Raw genomic sequence first — 24,584 nt, forward strand, 5'->3', positions numbered from 1 at the left:
CAAGATAGAAGATTTAGTGTTGTCTCTTTTCCTTCTTCTTTCTTCTCACTTTTCTTCTTTTAAAGGTTTTTAAGTAGTAGTAAGTGATTAGATAGAAAATGTTGCAGTGCAGCACACAGGTGTCATTGGTCATTGGGTCATTAAGAAAAATAATTTATGTGTCTATTGTTAATTAGGTAAAAGTAAATATAAAGATAAAATAACTTCGTAGTTCAGAGCCATTTTGTGCAGTCAGAGCCAAAGTGTGCCGGGTTATAAGGGATCAAACTTGTGCAGAAAGTCTGGAGAGACCTGCCAAGTTTTGAGATAACATCCTAATAAACACAAGAAACAAGATCCTAACTTGGAGTTTTTGTCCTGATCCAGAGAACTGAGATAAACAGAACTCCCTGTGAGGGAGCATCCCAAAGGAGCTCAGCTCAGAGGAGACTGAGAAATCCGAGTTTGAGAAGTGCAAAATCAAAAAAGAAAAAAGAGTTCCATCTTATATTAATATTTACTTCCTCCCTGGTGCTGAATACGCATACATGGGAAGATACAGCTTTTCTGAGCAGATGCTGTGCAACAAATGTTGCTCACATTCAAATGTTGTCACATGACAAAGAGAAACAGAAAAGTGAATGAAGGTAGGCAAGGGAGGCACAGAAATAGTTGTCTTACACACTCACTGAAGAACCTGTGTAATTCCATGTAAATCTGAGCAGACAATATGAAGAATTCACACACACACACGCCTTTCCAGGCTGCAGGGTGATGTGAGAAATGCTTGTTAGGCCTTGCTCTTGAGAACACCACCTGGGCTCAGCTCTGTCTCAGCTTATCAGAGCACTCCTCCTAGGAACTCCTAACAAATTTCTGTTTTTCTCATGCCCAGCCTTGGAAAATTATTTCTCTGGCCTGAATGGAGTAACATTCTTACTCTCACACTTTCAAAGAAAGTGCCAACCCAAACTGTAGCCAGGATGAAACGTTGTTATGACCAAAGCCCATTCTCTTGTGACCTATAAAAATACAAAAAGAGGTCCAAGCCCTTGGAGCTCTCCTGGACCACAGCAGCAGCAATCTCCCTTGGGTGGGACACCTCTCACATATAATTTCCTGTACCTGGAGGATTGCTGAAACACCACGAGTCCTGGTCTGATCCTTCACCCATCAGCAGATAAAAAAGCATCCAAAGTGATTATTTTCACTGACCTGTGAGGGAGATTTTTCCACAGGTACCTTATCTGGCACTGACTGTTTCTGTCTGTGTGTATACAATTGCACATATACTATAGCAAATCTGGAATTTAGGCTAAGTTATAGTTTTAATTTAGGCTAAATGCTGCTAAGTGTTATTTCTCTGTTAGATTGTTAAGGTTAAGCTATAAATTAAGGTATAAGTTAAAGTACTGTTAAGTGTTGTTAAGCTTTATGCCACATTCCTCTTCATCCTTGTTTACACTGTCTTTACACACACACCCCTGGGTAGTTTTAAACTAATTTCTGTATTTATTGCCTGGATCTTGTTTGGTTTTGCTGTTGTTTGCTTTCCCTTGTCTTGTGCCTTAGTTGTCCTTTGTAAGCAGAGTGAATCTGGCCAACTCATCTGTAATACTAAATCTGACTTTTGCTCATACCCTTGTTGGTGATTTTTTGGGGCAATCTCAAGAACACACAATCAAGGCAGTTCCCCACACCAAATACAGGATTTCATTTCTAGCAAAGGTCATGAAAGAATTTTTCCAGAGTTCTTTCTTCATTAAGAGATAACACAAAGCAGCACTTACTGGTTGGCTATTTAAATCAGGATTTTCCTGAATACCCAACTACACTGTAGGGCTTCAATTTTAATAATGTTTATTACTCAGCAAAAGAGTGAGATTTTCAGAATAGTGCAGGACAAAGGATATTTGCTTCTTTCACAGAGAAATCTCACCATCATGTTAATTAACCTGTCCAGATTTATACACACTATATAAATAACCAAGTTTAAATGCATATTTCCTTATTTTACAATAAGACTGTGGGTACTCCAGAACAAAATCTAAGGCACATGTGAGCATCTGTAATTTCAAAAACATTAATATTATTCTGCAAGCAAGAAGAAACCTTACTGAACACAACCTCAATGTATACAGAGCTAATTTGATTTACATATAAGAAATTAGCAATTCCTGTCATACCAAATAGAAAAAGAGACCATAAAGATATTATGCTGTAATAAACCAAGATAGTTTTTTAAATATTTCTCCTTTAGCACACTTTTTGATGGTCCTATTTTATTAATTTAAGAGTTAACAATTTAGATTCTGATAGAAGTTAATTATATAAAGAGGTAGGAAAGAAAACACTTTATCCTCTATAATGCAGGAATACTGTCAGCTGAATCAATGTAAGCACTATAGGAATGTGATTATTTTACTGCATAATCTCTATCATTTTTAAGATGGTAGAGAACTGAGGTAATTTGGGCTACATTCTGTTAAAGAATTAACATGCTTGAGTCTATTTTGCAAATATCTTTCCAGGCAATGTTGAATAATCCATCTTGAAAGCACAGTTTTGTGGCTTTCATTTTCTCATTTAGCATTCCTGAAAGAGTAATTTTAATTTTGAATTAACTGTTGGACAACAAGTTTTGATTCTCTTTAAATTTGCTGCAAACTGTTTCTTCAGCTCAACATTACTTGCAGAATTTAGTAAACTTTTCTCTTAGAATTATACAGTGATAATCACTCTCTCTGTGGAATTAAAACTGAAAGTATTATGTAAACAGATGGCACACACAGTTCCAAATTTTTCCAAGTGAGATAGGAAAAAAAATTGGGAAAATTCAATTACTAGAGAGAGATTTAATGAGCTACATTCCAAAAAAAACCCCAAACACCCCCCCTCAAAACAAACCAACAAAAAAAACCTCAAAGGTGTTAAAATTTTAGACTTTCTGGTTTATGAATATATTGTCTAAAGATAATTTAAACCAATATAAATTTCCAATATTTATAGCTTACCACTGTGTGTATATGCACACAAAAAATACTGAACCAGCACATACTCTGTCATTGCAGTGCAAAGAAAAAAAAAATTATAATCCTACATCTTCAAAATACCCATTTTGGCTAAGTACTCACTTAAGAGTACTACTCCCTTTTATTTTGTCTGCAAGTAACATCTAAACTCTTCAACCTGCACTTTATTTTTTGCTCATTCAGGGAAATGGACAAGCTGTTAACAGCAGAGGGATTTAAGATTAGGTACTTGACATTTCAGAAATCTCAGTGAGAAAACAACAATTCTGTATTGTTTCATCCAGAAAAACATTCCATTAATTTATGTTTTTTGGAAGTACAGAAGGGCACAAAGCACATTAAAATGTTCTAAATACACAGAACAGCTGCTTTAACAGAAGCAATATTCACCTGATAAGAATTTTTCAGGGTTATATCAGAAGTATTTTTCAAAACCAGGGACAAGAAAGGCAGCCTATAGTCTCCAGCTACCCCTGTACATATAAGTAGTTCTGGTCTGGCATCAAATACTCCTATAAATAAGAAACTGGTTTTTTAATGCACTAGAAAGTGTTTTTTTTCTTTTAAGCACAAAGTCCAGTTGCAGTTACTAACATACAACACAATCCTGATGTGGCTAAGAAATGTGCTCTCTCCATGCAAAAGTAAATATCAGAATCAGGACTGGAAATTCAAGGATTTTCTCATAACCCCCAAAATGTAACAAAATAGCAATTTCACAATTCCTTTTTTAATTTCTTTTTTCTTGTAGCCCTTGTACTTGAAAGAGCTATTGCACTGGCAACAATTCTGCTTTTTTTTTGTCCCCTTCTTTCACACCTCTTTTTCCTTGCAGTCTGCACTGTGATATCTTTCTGTAAATGGAAGTTTACAAAATAAATAATATAACATAGTCCCCAGCAACATGAGCTGATTCAAGAGAAAGGACTGAATGACTGGTTAATTAACTGAATGTGTATTATTCAATAACCCCATTAATTATTCCAGAAATATTCCATACAATAATTCAATGTAACATACCATTGCTTAACTAAAATAAAGGGCAGAGATCTACTTTCATATCTCAAAGAATATTAGTTGGTTGACATCCAAAGAAAAAAATATGATTCTAAGCAATCCTTTAGGCCAAAGTTTTCTAATTTCAAACAATAACAATGGTGATTAAGTCATAATTATGGACAACTTCTCTATGTACTTGTATTCAGAATTTTTTCTCACATTAAAAGAAATCTATTCTGTGTAGTACACAATCAGTGTCATTTTTCTTTCACAGGTTAAATCAAGGCAGCTCCAGCATGGGTAAAAAAAGAGTTCAAGGCCATCTTTAATAGTTTTAAATCCTGACTTAATTTTAACAAGATTTTAATCCTGATGAAATTCCCTCAGGAAAGGCTTCTAGTAAGGGAAATATCTGATCTTGTTCAGAGGATTTAGGAGAAGGTGGTTGGATATACTGTAGGTGGTGGGAGGGATAAAAAATAAAGTTCTCAGGGTTTTCAATATAAAGAACTTCTGCTTGCAGACTTTACAAGGCACTTGGCAACTTTGGAATATCCAGATAGAATCAGACACTTGGCAAGGTTTTGAATCTTTGATGGTTTGAGTTTTTTCCATCAGGCTTAAAATACATTTCAAGAGGAAGAATGTGAGGGAGAGGTGGGAGAGAGGGAGATCCAGTGTCGTGTCAACAGCTTTACATCCAGGGCTGGAGAGTGTGCTACAGGGCACACACCTTGCTGCTCTTTATCAGTTTCAGACCCCTGGGGCCCTCTCCCAGGCAGGTCAATGTTAATTTTGGCTCCCAAATCTTGTCACTACACATTTTGGGGCTTATAAAGATCCCATGTGTTCAGCCATGCCCATTACAGCACTCACCTGCTGCTGAGTTCCCAAGGAGAGTCTCTGTGCAGCCAAGTGCAAGAAAGCTCAAAGAGCCAGGCAGGGGTAGGAGGAGGAGGTGAGTAAAATGTCCCATCCAGGCAGAACTCACCCTTTTCCCCACTGCTTTCCTGCCCTGTTGTTTGGAGCCACTCAGCCTTTCCTCTGCTCTCTTACAAATACAAACACATAAATTTAGATTTGTATTAGAGCTATCAAATTTAGCTATGGTTGAAATACTTTTGAAAGAGCACAGGTGGGCTAGCATCTCAATAATTTCAGTCTTTTCTCACATTTTCTGCATTTCTGTATTAAGGAAGCTTCCTTTTCAGACCATTCAGGAAGTACTCTTGCAATCATATTCCCACTACCAGATGCTTTAATGGTGGGACTGAGCCCCTTCATAGTGGGCTATGATGCTATATCAATGCCAGTGAGCCCTGTGGGGCCTTGCTTGACTCCCTACACACCCCCACTCTCACACAGACAGACCAGGTCTCTTTACCTGTTCAACACTAGATTTTCCATAATATATTATCAAACTGTTCCATTAATCAACTCAGTCATGCCAGAGAGACACAGGAACAGCTTGAGCTGAGTGTCTGACAAGGGACCCCAAGCAGAGGAGTCCCTTGGTTTTTAAAACTTCACAGTCCACCCATGCACAAATTCAGCTTTTTCCCCTGAGATCCCCAGTGTCCCTCTGCCAAGGTGCCACCACTGGTTTTCATGGCCTTAAACACCACAGGGTTGTACATGGCTCCTGTTGTACCTCTCCATGTAGTCCTCAACAAAGGTTTAAATGATAAAATATTCTCATCAGAGGTAAAGGCCAGCAAGACCATTTCGTCCAGGGACCCTTTATGTGGGAGCAATTCAGTGGAAATATCCAAAGTTAGCTGTACACAGAATATCAAAACTGGGCATTCCTTTACATAGGAAGGGACACAACTAATGCAGCTGCCCATCAGAGACAAAGGTCATCAAGACCTTTCTGTCCTGAAAATTTTGTGTTGGAGCAATCCTTGGACATATTCATTATTGGACATATTATTCGAATTTTGATGGTGTGTTCTTGGAAGTGTTTGAAAGTGTTTTTCCATGGGAGCCCTGGTTCTCTTCTGGCTGTCAATTGTAGGTAAAGGCCTGCTACAGCTTTATAACCTGGCACCTTTTTGGTGCCTGAATTGTATTCAATAGGTGAACTCAGCTATAAACTTCGTTTGTTGAACCCAGAAATTGAAACCAAGCACCTTTCTGTCCTGGCATAGTGTTTGAGTAGTGACGTTGTCAGTTTCTGCACTTGGAATTGCTTGTTTAGCCAGTGTCCATTTCCTTTTTCTGCAAATAAACACCACCATCTAGAGGAGCTGCTGAACTGCCACAGAGACAGGGACAAGCCAAGAGCTTTTTCTCCTCTCACCTTTATTTGGGAGAGCTTTTGGATCCTGGTTCTGCGAGACTGAAAGAACAAGATCCTGAATATACCTGGGAAGGAAAGAGAATAGTCTTATTTTTGGCAGTGCAGTTTATAGGTTGAAAAAGAAAGGTTCAATCCAGCACTTGTTCTTTCTTCTGGAATTTATTCTGTGGGATTATCTGCTGAATGTTTTTGGGTTTGATTTTGTAACTAGGCTCTGCAAGACAGAAAGTGCACAGTTGTATGGATGACTGAGGGAGAAAACACATAGAGTTTTGTGTGAGCAGTTTATAAGCTGTAAGAAGAAAATGAAAAAACTCTGGTTTTCTGTTCTATCATATTTAGTATGGTAACAATTTACTAAAGCTGTTAAGTTTTGAAGTTGAGCTCTACAGCAGTACATACAGTCCAGCAGGAACTGCATAGCTCCATGGTGTGTCTTACAATTCAGAGGATGCAAGTTAATAAAAGGAGCCAGCAAAATTTTTCAGGTCTCTTTTTGTGACCAAGATTTTTGCCAGATGTTTTCAATTTTGTAGCTAGACTCTGCAAAAGTGAAAAAATGTAAAGGTGTATAGAGCTGGAAACAAAAATCACAGCACCAGTATGTGTAGTGCAGTTTACAGGAAAGCTGCCAGAGCTGTTTGTTGTAAAACCCACGTGTTAGAAAGAATGTGTTAGTACATGTGGCAGGACAGGAAAACTCAAAGCCCCAGTGGTGTGCTATTGTTGATATTCTTTGATGTGTATGTTAAACCTAAAAACTGCTTTGTGCCTGTCACTTTTTGTGGCCAGATTAAAATTATAGAGCTAAGTTTAGTGAGAGAGAAAAAATATGAGTGCATACAGCTGAAAGTAAAAAGCAAAGCAACAGTGTGTGTCATGCAGTTTGAGATTGTTGGGGAAAAGTGATGCCCAGCACTGTCTTTTTTGTTCTGGAGCTTTTTTAATGGCAGCAGCAGCTACTGAACTGAGAAGGAATTTGCATAAGCTCTTCACCGTCCATTTCAAATGTTTAATTCACACAACAATCAAGGGGCAATATGAACTCCTCTCCAGTCATATGAAATATCAGCTTATTTCACATTTGACACTAGCTACAAAACTGAAATTATCACACAAAACCTTGTACACAAAATGGGCAAGAGGAGAAAACTGCTGCTGGCTTCACCTTCACCTCACTCCTTGAACAGCACCACATACATTGGTGCTGTGTGATTTTCTTCTCAGCAGCACATTCTTTCTGTTGTGTAGAAATTATATTTAAAATTCAATCCCAAAAATAAGATCCTGGAACAAAATGACATTTGTAGGCATTACCTTTCCTTCCCAGTCCCTGAAGTGCTCACATAACACGGTGTTGTTCACATTCTTCTCGGGTTTATATGCCTTCACATTTTTTTCACTCTCACTGATGCAGGATCCCAAAAGGAACTGCTCCATTTGCTGATCCCACACTAAAGAAGAAAACACTTGTTGCCTTTTACCTTCCCAATGCCACCTTTCAATGGATCCACTAGATGGTGGTGTGCACTTCCAAAAGAAATAAATGTATCGATTTCTAAAACACAAAATACGCAGATCCGGTGTAGAAAAAGTCTCGTCACTACCCTCAAACAAAATTCCAGGACAGCAATATCTAACAGTAAATAAATATCTAACAACAGTAAATATCTAACAGTAGTAATGCCTTGCACAGTTGGCTATCATGAAAAGAAGAATAGTGATTATCATGAAGTTTTTTAGGCACAGAAGAGGAATCATTTAAAACATGTTTTTTTCTGCATCAGTCTCTGTTTTTACAGTTGTTTCAGGAGCAGAAGCCTTCTTAACTCTGGAGTAGTGAATCCAAGGTCCTTTGCCAGCAGTTTTGACTGCAGTGAGGGCAAGCAGCAGGATTTGGAATGGTCCTCTCCATTTGGCTTGCAGAGGATCACTGTCCCAGCACTCAGCACAGACCCAGTCCCCAGGCTGGAAAGGATGTGCAGGTGTGTCCTGTCCTAGGGGTCGGGACAGCACGATATAATTCTGCACCTTCTGCAAAGTGGAACCTAAAGCCATTAGATATCGCTGTAAATCAAGTTTCCCCTTCATGTGAACTTCACCTGGAACATGTGGGATTTGATATGGCCTGCCATACATTATTTCATAGGGACTGATGTTATCCCTCCACCTTGGTTGTTTGTGGATCCTCAGTAAAGCCATAGGCAAGGCCTGACTCATGTCATGGATGTTTCCTGACAGATTTTGCTGATTTGTGACCCATTGATATGTTTAACTTTACCACTCACTTGGGGTCTATAAGGTGTATGCAGGTCCCAAGGAATTCCCCAAATCCAGATAACTTCTTTAACCACTGTTGCAATAAAGTGTGGTGCCCTGATGACATCCCCAAGGGAACACTGAACCTTGGAATATGATTGAGCAAAACTTTCCCCACTTCCTTGATTGTGTTAGTGAGACAGGGGTAAACTTCTGGCCATCCACTGAAGTTCCAGTATGTACCAGTATCCCTCTTTGCATGGTAACTCTGCAAAATCCATTTACCAGTAATTCCAGGAAGATCCCCTGCCTTTGTTACTCCTAAGACAATTCTCTTCCTTGCATCAGGGTTGTTTTTAAAGAAGATTTCACATTTGTTCACTACTGACTGTATAGTATCAGTCATTCTCTTTCCTATTACTACCTTTTTTAAATGTTTCAGAAGATTTTTCAACCCTAAAATGTGTGTTTTCATGTTTTCTCTGAGCCAGCTCCTGAAGGATCAGGGGTGGGACTACAACCTGATTCACTGGTGTGAATCCACTTTCTGTCACGTTCCTTTTGGAGCTAAGGCTGCTCAATATCTAAGGGGAATCAGGTTAAAACAGGTCTTTTATCTCTGATTAATTATAATTTGGATATATATTGGATATATATAATAATTAATCTTATAATTTGGAAGTTTATAAATGCTAGATCATGCTGCTATCCTACATACAAAGAGAAAGGTCACCAGTTCTCTTCCAAAAACTGAAACAAGTGTCCTCCACACTCTGTAAACCATGTTCCAGAGGCATTTTTCTCTCAGAAGCAAAAAAAAAGGCAAAAGGATGTGTTTGCTGTCAGTTATGCCAATGACACTTGAGGAAATATGTGAAATTCAGTTCTACATGGGGACAGAATTTGAGCAGAAATTAATTTTCAGAATTTTTAAGTCAGTTTCTGTAACTTCCTGTAGGTAAAAGAAACCCTAATGTCTGTATTTACTTGATTTTTCCAATTTTCTGCTTGTACCTGCTGGTTTCAATTCAGCTTTTGAGTTTCCCCTGGCAGCTGAGAGCCTTCTTTTCCTTCTAGAGGCCAAAATGAAGGTGAAACAGGCACATGCCAGGTCTGTGTTACATCAGGAGAGGGTGCTCAAAGCTGGAAAGCTGTGAGGATCCTCTCCCTTGGCATCTGTGCCACTCCCACCTGTAAAACCTCAAATCCACACTTAGCACAGCCACTGAAACTGCTCTTTCTCCTCCTGCAGATTTGCTGACCAGCTTTTTACAGCTCTGCATTACAAATGCTAAAAAATATCATTCTAAGCTGGTACAGAAATAAAAACAGAGCTTGACTGGGGATGGGGTGACAGAAATTTCTTAAATCTACCTGTAGAGTTAAACTTCCAAAAGCACTTGAATGTCTTTGGAATGTAAGGATGAGATCTTCGAGGTACTTACATATTTATTTGCCATCAAAAAAAAACTTAAGCTGATCCAATTTTCTAAAAACATTTCTGCCAGCATTTTTCTTTCCTATGCAGATGTTTATAAATGAACATAATGGTTGTACAAAGAAGCAAAAACTCTGTCACCCTTCCCAAGCTCAGCAGACAAACCAACCTGAACAGATGCAAGCTCACATGAACTTGAATTTAAAAGTTTAAATTTCCTTCTTGTTCCTTGCACATTTTTCTTCATTTCTTTCCAAAAAAGACAGGAGTCAAGAACACAGGATCTGGAGGATTTAACAGGCATAGCTGGAATTTGAGCTCTGCCTGCTGCCAAGTTTTATTATTGTGTTGTGCTTCTCCTCACAACAACCAGCACCACTTCCACAGACACAATATTTACCAAACATCACCTCTGAAATTAAACACCCATAACCCTGAAAAACTCCAAATCCCATGGCTGTATGCATTGATGAGACCTGGGAGGTAACAAAGACTGGACCAGTCCCATTCCAGGAGCATGGGAAGCACACTGGTGAGGGGAGGGAAAGCACCAAGAGCTGAACACAGATTGCAGTCGCAGGGAGCTCATAAATCAATGTGCCAGCAGAAATCCAGAGTACACAGCAGCAGGGGGAAGGCAGACAGACAGCACAGCACTGACAGGAATGGACCACACATGGCACAGCCACCAAGGAAACGGAGCAGAGGAGAAGCACTCCAGCTTCTCCCCACATCAGCAACCCTCCCAGGAGCAGCATCAGCACAGGGGGCAGGCAGGCTCGACCCTCAGCCTTGCTGGTGGCAGATCAGTGAGCAGCTGCCAGAGAGTTCTCATAGTCCTGTGGAAAATGCTTCCTGGAGATATCCCAAAGCTGCTGGAGGGATTCTTTAAGTGGGAAACACTGGGTGCACTCCCCACCCTCCATTTCCACACTGCAATTCCTACGGCTTTGCTGTAGGAAGTAGGAAAACTTCCCAGGTCCTGGGCTTGATTTTCAGCACAAACACAGCTCCTGAAGTCCAGGAGGGCAGCATTCCTCAGAGACAGGAGAGCAGGAATGAGCATGGGAACACTGGGACATGTGTGGCCCAAGAGGATAAAAGCCTCCCTGGGAATCACATGTGCTGTGATGTTCCTGCAGATCCCAGCAGTCACTCTTTGGTTTCCTTCTCCAGGAGCAGCACAGATCTTGTGCTGATGATCAGAAGATGCAAATGCACACAGCCATGACCTCAGCTGGTGGAAACCAGCCCAGCTTTTGGCTGCCAGCTGAGAGAAGCGATTGGTTGATGGGAGGTGCAAACCAAGACAAGAGCATCAAATATTTCCTTCCCTCTGCTACCTGGCAATAGAGTAGACTTGGCACTTTTAGACAATACCTCAGGAGCTCTTTTGCCAGACAGACAGCAGATACACAGCTAAAGTAGCACACAATTAGTGGGTTTATGACGTAGAAGATGGATGACAAAGTCCTTCAGTAAAGAACATGTGATCAGTCCTTGTTTACCAGTGACAAAGGAAACAGCAGGTCCTGAGCATGGAACCTCAGGCAGGACAAGGGCCTGGTGGCACATTCCAGCTGCTTCTGCTGGGAGAACAGAGCAGAGCCCAGCCCTGAAGCCAGCTCCTGCATAGTCACAGGAGCACCTGCAGGCTCAGAGGGACTTGCTGACACCCTGCTGCAACACCCTAAAGGGAAGAGCCAAACAACACTGGACTGTGCAAAACAACTGCTCCTCTGAGCTGGGCTTGCCGCTGCCAGACCAGGTCAGCTACAGCTCTGCTGTACCTGCAGCCAGTTTGGGAAAGGTGATGTCAAGGGACCCAGGGGGAACAGGCAGGAAGGTGGAAAGATGAAATGCTTCACCCTGAAAATCCCAAGTGATATTCTAAGATCTCATTAAAGGGTTAAATTAGCTGTAATCTCTTCTAGCCTTATTTGCTGCATTCAGACTAGCAGGATAGATAACCTCACCCTTCTGCATTCCAGTTTTCCCCCTGAGCAGAAAAATGGGCTTCATGTCAGCAGAGAAGCTGAGGTTGCCCCATTTCTGGGGGTATGTACCCAATTTCCATTATAACTTAGAGTCAGCTGTCCCTGCACCTGTGTGAGACATGTTGGCTGTCACCTCTGCTGCTGGGGGTGATGAGCTCTCTGAGGCAAAGGGCTCTTCCAGCCCTCGGTGGTGATTGTCTGTGTCAGAACTTTCTCCCTCCTCCTCCTCCTCCTCCTCCTCCTCCTCCTCATTCTTCTGCAGATCTTGGTCACTGTCATCATCATCATCATCATCATCATCTGCTGCATTGTCCTCAATCACTTCAACCCTCTCTCCAGCCTCAGGGTCCACATCAGTCTTAAACCACACAGCTTTGTAGCCATCATCTGCCAAGTGCCTGTCTGTTTTGAGGATTGACTTCACTTCTTTCTCCTGTCCAGCCTCTTCTTCCTTGTCTTCCTCTTTCTCTTCCTGGTCAAAGGTGACAGTGGAAGCTATGGAGCCCTTTGGGAGACTCTCTGTTTCCTCTGCACCAGAGGAGTACAAGGCAAGTGCTGGCTGCTCTGGCACAGGAGGCTCTGCCTGGACACTGCTGGTTTCTGATGGCTCATGCTGCTTGGTGTCCACATAAGGCTGCTCATCTTCCTGGTAATATTCATTCTGGTGACCTCCAGAGATTTCCATGGAGAGCTACAGGAGGAGAGACACATTGTGACTGTGACAGGAAAAGAAATGGGGGGCGGGAGGGAAGGGGTGGCTGCAGTGACTGAGCTCCTGTTCCGGAAAGTTCAGCTTGGTTTGCTGTAAGACCTATTTGAAGCCAGGGAAAGATGGAGATCCCGGGAAGAAACATTTTTTATTGGCTCCATTTCTGGAGTTTTCTCAGATGAGTGGATTTGTTCTCCAGGAGGGCTGAGCACCAGCACCACACACACATGGTTATTTGTACCCACCCCATTCTGCAGTGGGATTTCCCTCACTCAGGGTGAAGGACTTCTGCTACCCACCTGAGCTATGTGCTCTGCACTCAGGGCTACGCTCCTGGCAGGCCCAGCCTATGGCACAGACCAACATCTGGTCAGACAAATTACACCCTAAACTTCACAGTGACCAATCTGCCAGGGACCTGAGATGTCTAAAATTAAATAGCTCAGGGGCAGACAAGTGTCTGAGCCCGGTCTTTGGGATCAGATATGAAGGGACTCCTCTCCTTTGACTAGGGAGGATGAACCACAGACAGGTGTTTTTCAGAGACTGCCCCTGATGTGTGCCACGTTTATCCTAGATTTTGCTCCTTGGAGCTGTGGTGCTCTTCTTACCACGTCTGCCCCTCATCCATCACACAGCTCCAGCCTCAGGGGCAGAAAGAACAGCAGCAATCACCACCAAAGTGATGCCACCTCTGCAAACTTCATCTTGGGAGTGATTCACCACCCTCACACCAATGTCTGGTACTTGGGCAGCCCATCCATTCTTCCTCAGATCCCACTTTCTAACTCTCAGAAGTTCAGGTCCAAACAAGACACTTACCTTTTTCTTCATCAGGTATTTGACAGGTTTCCCATACCATCTACTGGATTTCCATACCAGCACTCCAAGGAAGACTAAGGCAATTAACAGCAGTGCTGCTAATGTGCCCCCTAAGATAGCCATGTCCTGAGCAGTGTACATCTTGTCAGAGGGGGTTACAGCTGCAAGGAAAACAAACCAGTGTTACAAAGCCTGAAAGTGGCAGGCAGCATTTTCCAACACAACCCTTCACTGTGGAAGAAGCTCCAACCAACTTTTGAAAGGCAAGGAAGCATCCTGTGCTGCAGAATGTGACAGTCATATATGATACCACAGAAAATCTTCTTTTGCTGAGGGCAAAAAAGCAGAGGGCTTCTTTTGTTATCACACAGAATATTGTCATTTCCAGTAAATCCCATGAAGTGGAAATAGCAGCCGTTTACAGGACGGTAACTTTTACCCTGTGATTTAACTAAGTTAATAAAAACCTGACTGTGTCAGGCAAGCATTTGCTACATGGAGTAAAGCCATTTAGTTCTTTGACTTTCCCATTTATCCTTTTACACTACACCCTTCTACTGAATGCAAAAATGAGGTTTGATTGTACATCTGTGGGTGAAAATGCAAAGTTTCTTTTCATCTGGAACATCCCAGATGAGCAGATCAAAATAAGCAACAAAAAATCGGAATAGGAAATAGGAAAAGCATTAGAAAGTCCCCAGGACAATAAAATGTTTCCTGCCCTTTTGTAGCTGTTTTCCCCAGTCTGCTCATGGTCAGTGCCACTGGTCAGTGTTGGGTAGCTGTACAGAGATTGACACCAGAGTGGGAAGACAGTACCATTCTCAGCTTTGCTTGGTGGTGGTGATGGTATTATTTAAGTTTCCCAGCTTCATTTTGTAGTATAAATTACTCTCATTAATGATTAATGAAACAAGGTTCTGTTCTGCTGCTGACTTGTTTATGATAATGGAATTGGAGTATTCCCTCTGCATTTGATTCCGCCCTCAGTTTATCATTAACACCTTGGCAAGGATTTAGGACCTCAGTGAATTTTTGCTGTTTAATCTTGTCTCCTGGGGAGCCACAGCCCACAGAGAGTCACAGAGCTGTGTAATTCTGCATATTCAACAGCACCATTGCTTTGTGTGGCTTAAGCAGCAGGGGCAACGTTTCAAAGTTGCCCAGAAGTGTTGGTACATGCTTGGAGCATTTGTAGCTCTGTGAGCTCACATATGGACTAGTTTTATGATGGGCTGTGCCCTTAGATGGGGTTTTAGTGGCTTTTAGCTGTGAACATTACCTTTAGGGAATCAATCCAAATTTACACCCAGGAGCCCATTTGTTTTTCCCACCCCACAAAGGTGGTGATGAGAGGGTGAAGTGATGGAACTTCAGTCGCTCATCATTGTGTAGAACCCAGTGAAGCCTGGGCATTATCTGCCTATCCTGAGATAAAAATTCATTGCTATTGGTCCATCTTAAAGGATAAAAGTCACATGAACTTCAATCCTAATTTATTTATAAGACCAATTTAAGAGTAATTTCTCAGCAGCATGGAAGTGTGAGCTGTTTTTACATCGACAAAGTTAAACAGTAGCTGGAGGGTTACACAGGAAGCCTCATGTCTCTCTTAGTACCCATGGGCTGTTTCTCTTGTAAGACCATAAAGTCCTGATGTGAAAGGCCCTGACCTGCCCTGAGCAGAAATGCCTTGGCTCATGGGCAAGCCTGGCTTTGGGGTGTGCCAGCTGCCCTCTGCTCTGCCTAAGACAAGTAAGAACATTGCAGTTTTGTCTGTGTTTGGCTAAAAACGAGCAATGATGTGCCAAGGTCTCCTTTGCTGTGATAAGACATCCTGGGTTATTTCCCAGCATGAACCAAGCCCAGATTTAGCTGTGGAAGAAGAAAAGACACTCCCATACGCAGCACCACTTGAAGTCTCAGGAGACTTTTTGAGGCACGTGGTGACTCTGCTGTGTGTTGGAGTCTAGGACACAGTGTGTGCACAGATGCTCAGCTCTGAGATCCAGATAAACACTGAATTTCATATAATATGAAATTTATGAGCATGTTTTCATAGTGATACATGAAAATAACTGTTAAATAGAAAAGCTAAAAGTGGGAGTGTGCAGATTAGAGAGTTTTCCTAAGTCACGTGGTGAAAAAATTAAAGTTTAGAGTTTAAGCTAGTTTAGAAAGCAGAAAGCAAGATGAAGGATTTAGACTGTTGTTTCTTTTCCTTTTTCTTTCTTCTTCATGTTCTTCTTTTAGAGGTTTTTGGGTAATAGTAGGTGATTGGATAGAAAATGCTGCAGGTCAGCACACAAGTCATAGGGTGATAGGTCATTGGGTCATTAAGAAAAATAATATATGTGTCTATTGTTAATTGGATAAGAATAAATATAGAGATAAAAGAACTGCATAATTCAAGGCCATTTTGTGTCTTCAAAGCACAAAGTGAGCCACAAAGTGAGCCACAAGGCTATTTTATACCATCAGAAAGAAATGAGCCAAGTTGCAGTGAACTGAACTTGTGCAGAAAGTCTGGAGGGACCTGCCAAGTTTTGTGATAACATCCTAATAAACACAAGAAACAAGATCCTAACGAGCTTTGGAGTTTTTGTCCTGACTTGGAGAACTGTGATAACTGTGAGAAGCTCAGCTCAGAGGAGACTGAGAAATCCAGGAGTGAAAGGAAGTGCAGAAGGACAGCAGCAGAATCAAAACAGAGAAAAAATAAACAAATAATTTTAAAAAGTTATATTGTGAGGATGCTGTTGGGGTGTTTTGCCTCTTAAAGCCACCACAGAGCCTCCTGTAGGGTTGGAGTTGGCTCAGCCCAGGCCCACAGCAAGTGACCCATCATGGCCAGTTTGCCACAGAAATAGAAAAGACTCCCCAGAGCAGAAAACAGAGACCTTCCCAGCCTACCTCTGGCAAGGATGACCTCCACCACAATTATGGTGCTTGCCTCCTGCAGGCTCAACACATCTTTTCCAACAGCCTGTGGGAACATGGGAAAGAGATGGGCTTAGGGACTTCCAGATCTCCAGTGCACTCTCAAGTGCACTTTGAGGAGAAAAGTCCCTATCCTCAGCACAGCCATTCACTGTGGCTGCACAGCCTGGTCACAGGGGAACAAGAGCTCTGAAGATTCCCTGCCCTGGGAGTGGATGAGCTGAACCACATCCCTGCTCTGTGTTCAGTTCCCAGCACAGTGCAGAGCACAGGTTCTGAGGCAGTGTGGGGCAGGAGCAGCAGGTTGGATCTCTCTGTGCTTGCCTGTGGATCCAGCAGTGCTGTGACCAGGCTGGGCCAGAAGCTCCACGGGGCATGGCACTGTGCCAGGCAAGCCTTAGGCAGGTGTGTGGACAGAGGGAACATCCAGCTTCTTACAAGTCTAAAGTTAGTGACTGCCTCCTTTGACCCAAGCAAAAAGGGAATCTGAATTCCTCCTTCTTTCCACACCCCTGACAAAATACCCAGGACAGGTGCCCTACCTGGATGGTCACAGTTCCTGGAGACTGCAGCACTACATTGGTCAGGATGAGCCCATCCCTGGTTGCGATGAAATCGGTGCTGTTTTTGAGGAAATACTCAATGTTGGGGTTGACTTTCTGAAAGGTCAGAGAGCAGGTGATCAAACCACACTGTGCTTCACATGCATCCTCCCAACAATCCCCTGGCAGGCTTTGTCCAAAATACCTGAGGTGTTCTGAGGACAGGTTTTTGAGGAGCAGGTGTGGAGAGTAATAAATAAACCTGGGCTGAGCAGGTGAGAAAGGCTGAACTCAACTGCATTCACGTTGTTGCTCAGAGGCCAAGAAAGCATCACAAAAATATTTTAAAAAAAAAGAATCTCAAGTCTTAACCCAACTTCTGTTGGCAACTTTAGTACTTCCCCAAGGAAAACACACCTATGCAAGTGATCTGTGTGGGACTGGCTTTGGAAGAGGGAAGTCCAGCAGCTTCTCCCCATTACATCACACCATAAGTGGATCTGGTTTATGTGGAATTTCCAAGGGAATATAACATGGAACACTAGAGGACAACATGTGTTTGCCTCTCCCCACCTCCCCTCCCTCGTGTTTCCTGATCCTGCTTTAAGCCTGAAGCAGTGAGACAGAACACAAAGCACTTTTAGTTTCTCACATCGGGGAAATCCTGATCCATTGCTGTTATCACCAGGGGGGCGGAAGGATCTCCAGCTTGGTAGACAAAGCTTCTCTGGGGCATCCCAACAAACACCGTCCCGTTGTAGACCCCCTTCTCAAAGTAGGGTGGAAAATTGCTTTTATTGATGACCTTGATCTCTACAGTGGCTACAGTGTATTTCCTTATGTTGCTGACCTGGGCAGCCTGCAGAGAAAGAGAGAGAACTGACAGACTTCTGCCCCTGATGAGACACTAAAGGACAGGCTGGATCTGGAGCCTGTTGCAATTCCCAGCTCAGCAGAATGTGGCCAGGGTGAATTTCCTTTGCTGTCACCACCCACACCTGAGGGGAAACTCTCAACTTCTGCAGGAGTTTCTCGTGTGGTTTGGTGCAATACATAGGTCAAACACTGGGCCCTCCAAAAGAAGGGAAGTAACCAAGTTATTACTGAGGTCACTGATCCCTGTCACACCCAGCTCAGTTTCCTGGAAATCCAGCTGAGCTGGGTGGCTGGCTGTAATGTCATCACTTACCATAACTTGCAACAAAAAGGAATCTGGGGAAGTCACTATTTTGTTCATGGTTAGATTCCCTGTGTCTGCATCCACTGAGAACACGTTGTCTGTATTCCCTAGAGAAAATACAAAGACCATTCAAACATCAGATTCCTTCATAAAGTGACCTGGAGCTCACAGACTCATTTCTTCCACATCTTAGTGAAAATACCTTCAAGGAATCTTCCTTGGGTAAATACCATTTAGCCAAGGAAAAATGCTGCTTTCCTTGCCTGCCTGGCTGCTCCACAGACTGGGAGTGCTGGCCAGGGATGCAGAGGGACACATTAGATGTGTGTGAACCCAATTGAATGAGGCAGGACAACAAAGCTTTGCATTTCCAGTGCCTAGGCCCACAGATTGCCAGTGTAAAGTGTAATAAATGTCCAGAGCCTCTGGTACAATTTTAGGACTGAAAATCTTCATCCAGTTCCCAGTCTGCTCTGGGAATGCTTATTTCTCTCTGCTGATTACAAAGGGAGTCTAGACACAAACCTTGTATTTATGTACAGGTAGAAATCAGATTCCTACATCTGTGTGGGAATCATAACAGTACCTATGTTGGATACATGTAAGATCAGCAGAATTTTTAGTTCTTTTCCTCACCCTGGGACACTGTGGGCTCTCTGTTGACAAGGATGTGAGTCACTGACTGTGGAGAGGGTAGCCAAAATGCCAGTGGAATTTAATGTTCTTTAATACATTTTTAATACATCTTTAATACAGTTGTGATATCAGGAGAATATCACAACTGTGGTGCCATGAGGCATAATAGATAAAGGGAGAGGAACACTCCACTTGACCAATATGACCTTTGCTTTGATCCTTTTGAAACCGAGACTAAAACAGGGAAGATGAGATAGTGGCAATGTGCTAGGGAATAAAAACACAGTTCTGGGCAATGAATAGAAATTAGGCTGATAATGTGGGAATTTTAGGTTCAGCTCAAACACTGCATGAAAATAGCATGATCAGATTGACAAAATCACATTTAAAACTTAAAGATAAAACATGTCTCATCTCACAAAAAAAACCAAAGTCTTTTTGAAACATTTCACTGAGACCAGTTGGTGGGACTGTAATTATATTTTTCTTCCTCTCTGTACAGTCTGTTTCCTCTACTTAATCATCAATGTTCTGTGGCTCTAGTTTTGCCTTTGTGGCAGAAATCCCAGGCCCTCCCTCAAGTGCTCTTGGCAGGTAGCACAGGAGACATGAGCAATGTCCCCTGTGGAAGGTGACAAGACCTACTCACCCCCAACAATGCTGTACACGATCCTGTCACTGATGGTGTAGTCAGGGTCTATAGCATAGATGGGCCCTGGCTCCAGGAGGAGTGGCTCTGTCTGCAACAACAATTCAAACAATCACACACCACAGGCCAGGACCAGATCTGGAGCTCTCCCAGCCCAGTGCAGATCCTGTGGCTCTGCCTGGGCAGGACAGGATCTGGTGCCAGGGCAGAGGTGAGACAGCCTTGAGCTGGTGTTCCTGCTCTTGCCTCTCCTGTGATGTGCTGTAGGAGCAGAGAGAAGCAGTGCTGCTTGGGGTGGGGGTCTGGCAAAGGCTCCCTGTTCTGCTGAACCATCTGGAGATGGTTACACTGGAGACCAGCAGAAGCTCATGGAAATGTTTCAGTGCTTCCCACTGGGAACAGCAGCAGGGGCACTGTCTGAGCCCTCTGCTCACCGACATCTCGGAGATGTTGACCCTGCCAGAGTAGGGGCTGCTGATGCAGACGCTGGCGTCATTGTGGATCCGGGTGCAGGGCAGGAACCAGGGTGCCCGGGTGTCACTCTGCTGGATGGTGATGGTTATTGTTGCAGTGGCATTGTTGCTGGGCTCGGGGCTGGTCACAGGCCTGTCCTGCCCCCAAGGCAAAGCACACTCGTGAGACACAAGTTTCACTGCCAAAACAAGGCCCCATCTGCTAAAAGCAGTGGCCTGGGGCCCTTTAGCCACTGTCACTCCAATCTGTTTAATTAGCAATTTATGTGAGGAAAGCTAAAGCAGTAGGTTATCTTGTTCTGCTGACAAAGGTGGGCTGACTGCAGGTCTGTCACTGGAATTAATGGACAGGGAAAGGCTGCTCCAAATGCACCACCCCCCACACCTAATCCCCACCCTCCCTTCTGTTATCCCAGAGATGTCCCATCCAGACTCATCCTTCAGGTAAGAGGGACCATGCAAAAGAGACATTCTGTTCTTCCCAAACCACTTACCCTGGCATACAAGAGCAACGTTGTCGAATTAAATTTGTCATAGTCCAATGTTTTTTGTAAATAAATCTCTGGGTTATTAACTCCTCTTATGGCAAAATAACCATCTGTGTCCTGGTAAGGGAAAAGAAAAACTCCTAGAGCAGACTCATTCACAGACACATTCCAAATCCTGCTCATTGTTGTCTTTGTCATCCCTACTGGACCTTTAGTCCTGGAGACCTGGATGAAGGGCACTGTGGGAATGTCTGATCTACTTAATCTTTGCTACCGCACACTGGAGTTGCCTGGCTTATCAGAAAAGTTTGTTCTTGTGAATCTCCTCTCCCAGACCTCCTGCTTTGACTGCCCATCTGCTCAGCAGCTTCTGGATGAAATTTTCTAGATGAAATCTATCACCTCATTTATTTCCTACTTCTAGCAAGTTGCCAACAATCCATGATTGTTGGCAATGATTTTGGGTCCCTAATAGCCAAGCAATCTCACTTCCATACACAGAAAAGGTCAAAAATGGTTCAGCCTTTGAGAGCTGGCAGGATCACCCACCTTAACCTAACACAGCCGAACTTTGAAAGAAACTAAAGCTGAGTTGAAATATCATGCATTGCATTTTACTTTATAACCTTCCACACTTGCTTTGGTTCTCCATTAATTTTATGCCTCTGAATTTCTAAATCCCTCTGAACTTACACCAATGTGAATGCAAAGTCTGATCCCAGAGCTGAAACCTGGTGGTTTCTGCTCACAGGAACTTAAATTCCCTGAGGATATTAAAGCGCTGGCTGCTCTTTCCACAATGCATTTCAAAAGTGCAAACAAACATTTGGCTTTTCTCTTGAATTTCCTTTTGATTTGAGTTTACAGCCAGCTCTTGTGCTCTAGACTGTGATTTAACTGTGTGCACAATCCATTTCCTGTGCTGCTGTTGGCAGGCAGGGCAAGGACTCCTTTCCCCATCTGACTCAGCGCAATTCTGAGTTCCCTGAGGTACAAAGGTCTCCTGATATGTTTACAGATAATACCAGCAAGGCTTCTCTGAGTCATTATGGCTCTGAATATCCTAGATGAAAGTTTAATCTGTACAGTGCATTAAAAATGTGAGCCATAAGAGAATTCAATACCTGCAGCATTGATGGCTCTGCTCCACTAACCAAATCAATGTTTGGGGTTTGTAAAAGTTGAGAGAACTAAATGCAGTGATCTTCTCCTCAAAGCTGGGGTTCTTCTGCATCCAGCTTCTCTAGAGCTACAGTTTGTCCCCAGAGATGCTCACCTGCACTGTGGTAGTGAGTTCATAGTAGATGATGTCCAGGTCAGCATCAGTAGCACTTAATTCTTCACGGGCTACAATAGCTGTGTCTACTTTTGTATCCTGAAAAAAACACATTGTTGAAGCTATTGTTTGTGTGAAATGGATTGAAGCCCCCTTCCTGTTGACCCTTCCTCAGTCCCACAGTACCCAGAGAGCAGTGCCCTCTTCCCTTCCAAAAACCCCTTACCTCTGGGACATCCCTGGTGATGTTTGGCTGTGCAAACACAGGGCTGTTGTCATTCTCATTCAGAATGGTGACTAGGATTTCCTGGGAATCAGTCTGGGCAAATTAAAGAATCAAATTAAAGGATCAAAGACAAAAACAGACTGTTGGGGCTCAACCTGCTTTGCAGAATGGCCAGAGGGGATGGTATAAGGATGGGGGCTGAATGGGGCTGGGTTTGTGGGCTTGCTGCCACCTCCTTCTCAGTGGCAGAGCCTTGGCTCTCTCTGTGGCTATGAGAGCAGCGTGTCTGTCCACAAAGAGATCATCTGCCCATCCCAATGTGAGGATTAGGAAGAGCAGAGGGAAGCAGGTGCTGCCTGCAGTCCCAGGGCTCAGTGGTGGGAGAGCACTCACCTGGCCAGCAGGGTCCTTGCAGATCAAGTACAGCAGCAGCACAGGGTTTTCCTGCATGAAAAACAAACCCACCCACAGTAAAAACAGCCCAAGAGTACAAACTCTGGCTAAAGCAAATGAGCCAAATCCATGCTTTGATGAATCAGAAATGCTGCTGGGCTTTTATCTTATTTTCAGGAGTATCTAACTTTTCCTTTCTTTCCTTAATGCTGGGGTCTTGTTTATGATAATATCAAAGCAGCCCCATCTTCTAGGTGCTCTCCCTGCAATCCCTGTAAGTTGTTGGCAGAGATAATCTGACATTCTCTCTCACCTCAGGTGAATTCTAACAGATTTCTTTTAAAATTGAATAAATCAGAAACATTCTATGCAGCAAGTACAATGGCACCTGCAGGGTGTTAGCTCCAGTTGTTGCTCTTCACTCCAGTAAAAGTGGGGGTTTACATTGAAAGGGAGCTTAAGGATGCCTGTGGCTGTATACAAAGCACTCCAGGGAGCTAAAATAATTTAGCAGCAACCTAAGTGAACACAATGACCTTTCATACTGCCTTTCTGCTTCACACAAGATGACAGGATCCCAGAATGATTTGGGTGGGAAAGGACCTTAAAGCTGATCTCATTCCAACACCATGCTACAGACAGGGACACCTTTCACTATCCCAGGCTGCTCCAAGGCCCATCCAACCTGGTCTTGGACCCTGCCAGGGATGGAACAGCCACAGCTCCTCTGGGCAACCTGTGCCAGGTCCTCATCACCCTGCCAGGAAAGAATTTCTTCCCAATATCCCATCAAACCCTGCCCTCTGGCAGTTTGAAATCACTCCCCCTTATCCTGTCATTCTAGGCCCTTATAAATGGTCTCCATCGGTTTTTTTTTAAGCTCCCAAACTCACACAACTGAAATAACTTATTCCCTTTAGAAACAGGTTAAGCCCAAGGCTCCAGGTTGAAACTGATTGCATCCCAGCATTATCCATCCCATCCTTACAGCCCTTCCAGCTAAAGGCTTACCTCATAGTCCACACACTTTGTCAGCTTCAGCTCTGAGCCCTCAATGGCGAAGAATTGGCCATCGGGGAAATTGGGGTCAATTGTTAGGGTGAAACCTGGCTGCACGTTGACAGTAGTCACCACATAAGGACATTTATTTTCAGGGACACTTGGTTTGCTGTTATTGACAGAACATCCTAGAAAAACACACAAATAAGATGCAAAATTGCCCAAGGATTCACATTGTGAAGGAGCTGGGGGAGAGCTGTGGTCACAAGCTGTGGAGAAAAGGTGTCTTGGAGCGTAGCAACCCCCCACCTGTAACAGGGCCACCCCCTCCCATGGGAAACATTCCTCAGAGACATGGACCTCATCAAAGAGCTTACCTGATTCCTGTGCCAAAACCTGTGCCAGGAGGGGCAGCAGAAAGAGTGCAGACATGAGGAGCCAGTGAGGAACAGCCATGGTGAGCTGCCAGTTGCTGAAAAATCCCCTTTTCCAGCTAAGCTGATCTTCTCCCTGTTCCGCCCTGTGCCCTTGTCTGCGTTCACCACTTTATGGCACCAAGAAACACCAGCTGGCTGTGGATTGCCGTGCTTCAACCTTTGCCTCTTTGCCCCATTGGATGACTTATTGAAGGGTTCACCAGTCAAAGAACAGGATTACACATAAATCCTCTCTGCTTCTTTTTTCCCCTGGATCTTTCCTATCCTAAACTCTCTGTGGCAACAAGGATTTGAAGCAGTTCAGAACTCAGAGCCAAGTCCTTGCCCAGCTAAGCATGAAGGACAAGGGCTGGTACTTGGGAAGCTGTCTGTGTACTCCAGGAAGGGACACAGGGAAGGTGGAAAATTTGGTTTCTGATGTGCCAGAGTTGGGGTCTGTATCACACCAGGTGAGCAAGTGGATCCCAGCAGTGACGAGGCTCACCTGCAGTCCAGGGAATGTCCAGCAACTTTGTAGGGAAAACATGTCTCTACTGGTGGCTGATCCTTGTAGAGATGCTTCCCAGAATCCCCTTCCAGGAGTTCCACACCAGGAAATATTCAACTATTTGAATCTCAGCAGCTTCCTGAAGTTTTCAGGGGATCTCTCACTGATCTTTTAAAATTCTTTCTGATTTCAGGAAGTTCTTGGATGCTGCACCTCAGCCAGGTGGTTTTTAGCAGCTTAATGAAATCTAGGTTGTCAGTACTCCTTCCAAAAGTATTCCAAAAGGAATCTTACCTAGCAGAGATTTCCTATGGACAAAAT

General features: G+C 43.3%; 1 protein-coding gene across 2 annotated transcripts; it reads right to left on the reverse strand.

The window, feature by feature from the left end:
* Positions 1-10,292: 10,292 nt before the first annotated feature.
* On the reverse strand, positions 10,293-23,906 carry CDHR5 (cadherin related family member 5). Of its 2 annotated transcripts, XM_015629589.2 has the most exons (14): positions 23,717-23,906; positions 23,352-23,527; positions 22,341-22,391; positions 21,948-22,040; positions 21,722-21,820; positions 20,452-20,562; positions 19,919-20,095; positions 19,485-19,575; positions 18,209-18,306; positions 17,672-17,878; positions 17,020-17,136; positions 16,451-16,523; positions 13,538-13,698; positions 10,293-12,697 (listed from the first exon to the last, which is right to left on the reverse strand). In XM_015629589.2, the coding sequence occupies exons 1-14, from the start codon at positions 23,793-23,795 to the stop codon at positions 12,086-12,088; spliced, it is 2,145 nt and encodes a 714-aa protein (XP_015485075.1). In that variant the 5' UTR covers positions 23,796-23,906; the 3' UTR covers positions 10,293-12,085. The 2 variants fall into 2 exon arrangements, with proteins under 2 accessions (XP_015485075.1, XP_015485076.1); XM_015629590.3 differs by lacking the exon at positions 19,919-20,095.
* Between the last annotated feature and the right edge of the window lie 678 nt (positions 23,907-24,584).

This window comes from Parus major, chromosome 5 (genome assembly GCF_001522545.3).
Source record: "Parus major isolate Abel chromosome 5, Parus_major1.1, whole genome shotgun sequence".
Lineage (NCBI taxonomy): Eukaryota > Metazoa > Chordata > Aves > Passeriformes > Paridae > Parus > Parus major.

Coding starts and splice junctions, on each gene's coding strand:
- CDHR5 (XM_015629589.2), bottom strand. CDS start 23,795: ATGGCTGTTCCTCACTGGCTCCTCATGTCTGCACTCTTTCTGCTGCCC. Junction 22,392..23,351: donor CAAAGTGTGTGGACTATGAG/GTAAGCCTTTAG, acceptor TTTTTCATGCAG/GAAAACCCTGTGCTGCTGCT. Junction 19,576..19,918: donor TCAACATCTCCGAGATGTCG/GTGAGCAGAGGG, acceptor TTGTTGTTGCAG/ACAGAGCCACTCCTCCTGGA.